This window comes from Clupea harengus, chromosome 19 (assembly GCF_900700415.2).
Source record: "Clupea harengus chromosome 19, Ch_v2.0.2, whole genome shotgun sequence".
NCBI classification, from domain to species: Eukaryota; Metazoa; Chordata; class Actinopteri; order Clupeiformes; family Clupeidae; genus Clupea; species Clupea harengus.
The window spans coordinates 14,534,188-14,542,486 of record NC_045170.1 but is presented as its reverse complement, the minus strand read 5'-3'; the positions used below and the strand labels follow the sequence as shown (position 1 = coordinate 14,542,486).

Genomic DNA, 8,299 nt, shown 5'->3' with positions numbered 1-8,299 from the left:
CATGAACTTCATCTATCACCAAATCTGTATTTACAGATATTAAATGAAGGCTTTTTGTGATAGATAGGCAATCACACACATATAAACACACACACACACACACACACACTGAGTGTGATTTTACACATTTTAGTGTTTGCTTCTGGCTGGAAGGCAACGATCTGGAAAAGTAGTTGAGGTCAGGGGGTGAGTCTAAGCCTTTCCACTCCTCCTCACCTCTCAACCCAGAACTCAGTGGGGCAAGAAACCACAAAAATGTCCTGGTCACCCAAGTTTCCTTTACAGGCCAAAATGTGTGGGGGTGCAGGCAGCCTACGCTCTCACATCCCATGCTCTTGGGCTGGGCTCAAGCGTGGGGGTAGTGTGGGCTGCAGGGGCAGCTGGGAAGGGTTGTAAGTGTTGTAACAGAGCCTCTGTAAGGAGCAAAAGCTTATTCAGGAGCGAGGCGTGGGTGCAGTGACTGGTGCCGGTTTAAACTTCATCAGCATACAGGTCTGACAAGTGTCTGTGTGGTGTGGTGTGGACACACAGCTGCTTTGGAAGTCAACTCAGCTGTGGGTGAACAGTGTGGGTATAATGTGAGAATTTTTACACCATTATTCTATTCTATCTGTAGGTGAATGCACTGCACAGCAGAGGTCAATGCAAAATGTATTTGTTATCTTTGACCACTTTAACACCTGATAAATACATTATTGTGTGACTTGACCCTGAGGGCACGTGTGGCCAGAGCTGTGTTACTCACTTTCACAGAGGCTCTTCCTCAGTCGGCCCCTGATCGTGTCGATGGCGTTAAAGTCCGCCACCTGGAACAAGTGTGCGTTCTTGGGCTCGGCGGCGATCTCCTCCAGCTCCACCTTGAGCGCCTCTCCGATGCCAACGGCGAACATTCTGATACCGGCCTTACTGGCCTCTCTGGACGGCTCCAGCACGTAATCCTGACTCCGGCCGTCCGTAAGCAAGATGGCCACCCTCTTGGTGTCCCTGGACAAAGGCCGGGCCCCCGCGCTCTCCGTGAAGATGTTTTTGGTGGTGTAGCTGATGGCCTCCCCGGTCATGGTGTTTCCTCCCCGGTAGACGATGTTCCGAGCGGCCCGCTTGACCTCGTCCATGGTGCGGTACCGGTCCAGCTTGAACTCTATGGTGGGGCGGTCACTGTAGCGCACCACCGCCACGCGGGTCTTTCCGGGAGCTACGTCAAAGGACTCCACCAGGTTGGACACCCACTGGCGGATCTTCTCAAAGTTCTCCTTCCCCACACTGGAGGACGTGTCCAAGATGAAGGCCAGATCGTATTGGACATTTTTACATCCTGATAGAAAGAAGGACAATTGAGATGATAGAAGAACTATAAAATCACACTTAAGTCACACTTGAGACTTACATATATATATTTCCAATCCTCTCTTAAATTTCAGCTGTGACTGTCCTGGAACAGCTTAATTAACTGACAGCTTAAAAGCAGATAGCTTAACTGAATGGAGATGGCAACAAAATCAGCTCATGGGGCACAATAATGTTAAAATTAGTATAGAGTCACTGCTCTGTAAAGACAGGTGTAATACGTTTAATACTAAACATTTTCCCTTTGGTTATGTTGTCACCCAGTCTCCTTAGGCCTAAACTAACAGCACTACTCAGAGATGTTTTAATAACAGGATGTAACATCTTGGTATATCACATAAACAAATGCTTTTTATGTGCAGGACAATGCAACTCAAACAATATTTACACTTCAATGAGTGTGTACAGTTCATCTAAGTGTAAATATTGTTTGAGGTTCCATCTTCATGTCATGTGTTCCCTTAGAGTAATGACCGTACCGGCCCTCTGGGCACTGGCTCTCTCTCCTGATAGAGTCAGGACGAGGATGGTGAGCAACAGAGAGATCCTAAATCCACAACGGATCTCCATAATGCAGTCTGTTCTCTCTCGCTTTCCTTTATGCTACAGTGAGATGATCATCCAGCCCCTAACCTGTAGAAAGAGAGGTGTAAGGTTAACATGCTGCATGGTTTTGTGCTACATTTAGTCCAGAAACAGAGCATATACCATATGTTATTTGAACGTCACACTGATTTTTCTCCATCTAATTTAAATTTCAGTTGTCTTTGGCTCTGGCTTTCCAGTGCTGTTAACGTGCAATTCAAAGTCATCAGCTAAAAATTGAAATTGAAACTGAAATGACTCCAGCTCTAAATAAATCCTTTATGCATGCAAAGTGTTCATTTATATTAGATTGATGTGTGTGAGTGCATGTTTGCTATCTGATTGGACATGACTCTTGCGGGAAAAGAGAAAGGAATGTGCAGTTGGCACCTCCAGGTCACTTTCTTGTGAGACTGCCACAGGGTGTGTAAAGTAATACCAGAGTAACCAAGAACCCACTGGTAACAGAAAGAACTAACAACAGGTGTCCAATAATAAAATTTTACCACAGACCTGTAACTAGCTAAGTAGGGGGGGGGGGGCTACTGATAGCTACTGATAGTTGCCTTATACAGTATACAAGATTGCTCTTGTTGGATGCACTGATGTTACTATAGTAGACTGACAGTATAAGCCTGTGGCAGACATGAACATTAAAAGTTAAACCACTGTTGGTCCAGTCTCTTCTCAGCAAAGCTGATGCTAACTTTGGCTAGCCGTTGTCAGACCAGCAGCAATAAGAAACCAGTGTTTCTCTTTCCCTGGACAGGAGATAAAGTGCCCCCATACATACTCTGTCATCACAGGGCTTAGGATGGCTATCTGGGGAAAGATAGAATTATGGTGTGCGGAGCCATGATGATGTGGCAATTTCCGTTTTCTCTCTCCCTCTCTCTCCCTCTCTCTCTCTCTCTCTCTCTCCCTCTCCCTTCAGTCTTCAGCCATGTCTATTTTAAAGCAAAAGTGATCGTACTTCATGCCACACTTAGCAGTGATAACATAATGTTTGACTTTAAACATGGTCATTACTTCAAAGGAGCTCACTGGTCAAGCGCCCGGCAGCAGCAAGCCTACAGTGCATGGGGGGAAATGTCAGGGTTTCAAAGCTAAATCAAGAAACGCTGTGCTGAATCAGCAGCTGAGTGGGTCACAGCAACTTGACTCAATTACAGCTTAATTTTTTCGGTGAACTCATTTCACCTTCGGCGAAGTACACCACAGACTACTGTCCCTCTGGAATGGGCAGAGCTGGGCCCTGCGAATGCCTCCACCCACTGGGGACGTCAGACGCAGCCACAAGACAGTTCTACATTACAGGCCTCTTTGCAGTACCTGCTGTGTTTGCTCATGTTAGCTTGTGTTTATAGAGATTATTTAGCTGTCAAAGACAATTTGATATGCATTTTTATGTGTGGCTTATTCAAGCACCGATAATTTTTTTCATGTTATAGATCATTATTATAGTGAACTTATAAATAATAATTTGGGTCTATAAGAATCAGCTTTTAGTATTTGTTCGTATTGTTCAGTAACATGTTTTTTTGTATCCCAAAAAATGTTCAAATCTTTTATTCAACTACAGTAATGCCAAGAGGAAAAAATAAATGAATAAAAGACATTACACCCTATCTATCCATCCACCCAAAATGACTTTGGGAGCCACATCTTTAAGATGCCCCAAAGCCAATATACAACAAAGCTTAACACTGCGCATCCATGTATGGTGAGTGGTGACCTCACAGAGAGTGTGTCTTTGAGCTTTCTATTTTTACAGAGCATAAATTGTTTTTAAGAGCCCATAAAATGGCAGCCATAGAGGAGCCCTCAGACTCCTCTATGTTAAGGGTAAGGCTGCACTTGTTTAGAATTAAAGAAACAATTTTGTTCCATATTTACTTTATGAGCCAGAGAACTCTCTGTCGTTGGCGACCAGATGTTAGGCCATGTTTGATGGACCCTTTCAAAAATAATAAAAAACATTTACACAATCTCTGAAGCAGTGAGATATTATTAGATTGCATACTTCATTCACTGTTCTAAAAGAAAGAATATAATGCATCTGGAAAGGAGCAATTACTGTACTATATGAAAATATATTACATGATAACTCTTAATGAAACAACAATCAGTAGCTCAAAACTCTTAATAAAGCCACAATCAGTTTGCCCTCTCACAGAAGCTACTATGCTCATTGACAAACGGGAAAAAAAAATCCGCATTTGGACACGTCTAAGGCAGTTGCTAACGCCTGCATAATAGAGTTTGTATCACTTTAAATATTGTAATTTCAGATGAACATCACCATGTAATAGAGTTTGTTTAAAGGAGAGAAGGCAGTGATTAAAGAGTTTATAGTTAATAACATGTTGGTCACATGGTCTTATGTGGTGTGTTTGAGGTCACTGGGCCACACAGATTTGTAATGACCTCATAGGCCCTTGTGTCCCCACACACACACTTCAGAGTTTATGCCTGTGGTCATTTTTTGAAACACTTTACAGTACAGTTTTATCTAATGTTATTGCTAAGTCTCATTATAAATAAAACAGAGTTTCACTGCTTTTAGTCAGTTCCCTTTCACCTTGAGACAAATTACTTCCTTGTAGTAGTAGAAGTGAACCTGTTATGCCAAAACGGAAAATGATTCCAACCCTCCTCTACATGTTTCCAGCTTTAGCTAATATTCTGTTCAAAATATAGTATAGAGGTCTGGTTTTAGCCAGTGCAATTTCATGGAAACACACTGAGCCAAAGAAAGCAATTTATACTTAGCAACTACCCAGCCCAAAATTCACCACCCACACACACCTTTAAATTTAACATTACTCTGTGCGCCATGGTGTTGACAACCCAATAGGTAAGAGTGAACACACACACACACACACTCACAGACACACAAATGCATGCACCTACACACACACACACACACACACACACACACACACACACACACACACTCACAGACACACGCACACGCACACGCGCGCGCACACACACACACACACACACACACACACACACACACACACACACACACACACACACTCACAGACACACACACACACGCACGCACCTACACACACACACACACACACACACACACACACACACACACACACACACACATACTTGACACAGTCAGCAGCTGCTGTGATCTGAAACCCGGATGTCTTCACTCACACAGCAGGGTTGTAACCCCCTGCCCAATCTCTAACTCCTGCCGGAAAGGACAGACCTGGGACTAGCAAAGCCAATGTCTATTCCAGGTCCCCCTCTCCCTTCCACTCCTCTATCATTCCACATGCACATCATCCAGCAAAGGCATGAACCAGCCATTTGACATCCAACATTTAACTACAAAAAACAACACAAATACATAAACAGACAAACTAACTAACAAACAAAGAAAGACACACATATGTATGGGCAGTTCACCTTATAAAAAAAAGCCTGGTCTAAATCAAGACCTCTGCTCACATTACAGATGTTATTAAGTCATGAATGGACTCATATGCATCCTTACCTGGGTCACCTCTCACCAGCCTCCCCTGGAAATCTTTTGTGTTTAGATCCAAGATCCCAGTAGACGCCCACACACTCGAACACTGTCACACACACACGCTTGCTCCTTTTGCCACACACGCACACACACACACAGACACTCACAAAACCCAAGTCCAATGTGAGAGCAGCATCCTGTTTGGCTCAATGGTACCTCCAAGGTACCTCTGTTTACAGATTAATTAAAAAAGACGGGAAGGAAAAAGAAAAAAAGAGACACCACACGCGGATGAAATAATCCCAGAGTCCTAGAGGTGGCAGCCCAGTGTATGGAGGTGGCGTGGAGTGGAGTGGAGTGGAGTGAAGAAAGAGCAAGGCTTCGCTCCAGGCGTCTGTCTGTGGGAGGGGGGAGGAGGGCAATGGGGGGGGGGAGAGTGTAAGGTTTCACTGGTGACAAGGTGCATGAGCTGGGCTGGGCTGGGCTGGGCTGGGCTGGGCTGGGCTGGGCTGGGCTGGGTTGGACTGTTCTTCCCTCTGTCTCTTTCTGTCTCTCTCTCTCTCTCTCTCTCTGTTTTATATATATTCTGACACTCACACGCAAAGAACACACAAGATGCATTCATATGCATCAAAAACACAAAAACAAAAACAAAAACACACACACACTCATTTGCATATTCTCTCACTCACTCACACACTCTCTCTTTCTCTCTCTGTCACACACACACACACACACACACACACACACACACACACACACAGAATAGAACGTCTGAGAGTGCTGGCCAATTATAGAGCGTGTTTGTGGGTATTTTTGCCTCTTTTCTTCCTCCTCTCCTCGGGCGTTTATGGCTGCGTCCTTGTGAGTGTGCAGCGCTTAAAGATAGGCTGAGATGCCGCGAGGCCTCCCCACCCACCCGCCCGCCCGCCCGCCTGCCTGCCTGCCCTCGCAACTGGGATCGGCCACAGAGGAGACGCCCTGGAGTTACTGGAGCAGGGTGGGCCACGCACAGGAGCTAGAGGGGCACAGTATGAAAGCACCCATACACACACACACACACACACACACACACACACACACACACACACACATACTCGTTCACAGGCTCTGATATGCTATAGAGTGTACCACATGGACACATGTGGAAAGACAGACAGATACACGCAGGCACACATGTGCAAACACCACATTCTCAGACATTCTCTTTCGTAGCCACACATAAATTTAGTGTCAGACACATTCTCACAGTTTTCTGCATAGTTTAGTCAACATGTTTGACACAAAGGCTTTCCTCTTCATGCAAAGTGTATGCTATTACAGATATGCTATTACTTTCCCTTACAGACAAACACACACACACACACACACACACACACACACACTCATACACACAACTATACCAGAATAGGTATAAAAGGTCCTCTATCCTTTATCATGATTTCTTCAGTTGTTTCATGTTGGGATTCATTTGTGATCTTGCTGTATTTTTTATAATCAGACTTGTGTTGTCAAAGTCAATTTGAGAAATGTGATTGTTTGTGGTTTTGAATGTGTGTGTGCGTGCTCGTGTGTGTGTGTCTGTGTGTGTGTGTGTGTGTGTGTGTGTGTGTGTGTGTGTGTGTGTGTGTGTGTGTGTGTGTGTGTGTGTGTGTGTGCCCAGTCAGGAAACCGACAACCTCAAATACATGTCAAAACCATTAGAAAGTTGTATTTTCAAATGTGATGTTTTCAAGTCAGTTCCTCTCTGGACAGGAAGCACTCTCTCTTGTGCTTTGGTTCTTTCTCCAGTCTGATCCCTCATTCACCGAGGCAGTGGAAAGAGCCAGGCTTCCTGTTCACCTCCCTCCCACCCACCCCCTAACACAAAACTAAAGATGTTAGCTCAAGCTTTTGAGGGGCCTTGTTTGAACTTTGAGCAGTAAAGTGTTTCCCCAGACCTTGAGACCCCCATGTTGCGCAGACTAAAAACAACATTTGTCTATTTTTTTAAAAAACAACTAAAAGGACAAAGCCAAGGTCAATAAAAAGGCTCTAGAATGTTTTGTTGTGCATGTCACTGAGTGACCAGATCAATTGATTATATTTCCGAATTCTGAACTTGTGATCCAGAACACATATTTGTAGGTCATGAGGTCAAAGCGAGTTCAATAAGTACACCTATAAGTGTTTGCAGGTGCATCAGTCAAATGTTGACATCCTCTATAGGAAGAATTTGAGCATGCGACGTGAGAGCCACCCACATATTCTTCACCTATAGCCACGCGATGTACACTGGAGCGCTTCGAGTGTCTGGCATGCTGTTGCACATTTTCAAAGGGTGCCGGTTTCCTCAAACACGTCAAAGCCAAAACCCTCTCAGATGCTTCAGATAGTGGCAAACTGGGGCTTGACCCTCCGTGCTGTGACTTTGCAGCCGCAGGTCAGACGGTCACAGGGGCCACGCTAACTTTAGCCCCCACGGCCCGCTGACGGACCCAGGAGCGGGCAGAAGGGTCACCCAGAGAGAGGGTTGTAGGTGGCCTACCAGTCAGGCCTAAGGACAAAAGTCACCTGCTGGGGGGGTAAGAAGGGGGAGTAAGAGAAAGGGGGTCTGGATCTGAAGTTGTCAGTGAAAGTACAATAGAAAGCAGTCATTGTGCTGAAAGGCACCTGTTTCCATTGCTTAGCGCTTCTGCGGTAGCACGTTTGGCTCAGACCTGAAATGAACTTGCATGGAGCTAAATGCATGAAATTTGTAACTGTGCACAGTAGGTCTGTTGGGTTACTGTTTTACTCATCTAGGGCTTTACTGTCTCCTTCAGGAAGTGAATTTAAACATGAACCTTTAATAAAATATATAAAAGCTAAGAATGATACCACAAAACCACA

The 8,299-nt window shown here is 44.8% G+C and overlaps 1 protein-coding gene across 1 annotated transcript in view; it reads right to left on the bottom strand.

Moving 5' to 3' along the window:
* The window catches only part of LOC116225088 (collagen alpha-1(XXII) chain), a 14,758-nt gene extending 13,090 nt beyond the window's left edge, over positions 1-1,668 (bottom strand). Inside the window, exons 1-2 of the mRNA XM_031586685.1 lie at positions 1,638-1,668; positions 746-1,312 (exon numbers count right to left, since the gene is read on the bottom strand). Coding sequence (XP_031442545.1) covers positions 746-1,312; positions 1,638-1,668 — 598 coding nt within the window. The remainder of the gene's footprint in view (positions 1-745; positions 1,313-1,637) is intronic.
* Between the last annotated feature and the right edge of the window lie 6,631 nt (positions 1,669-8,299).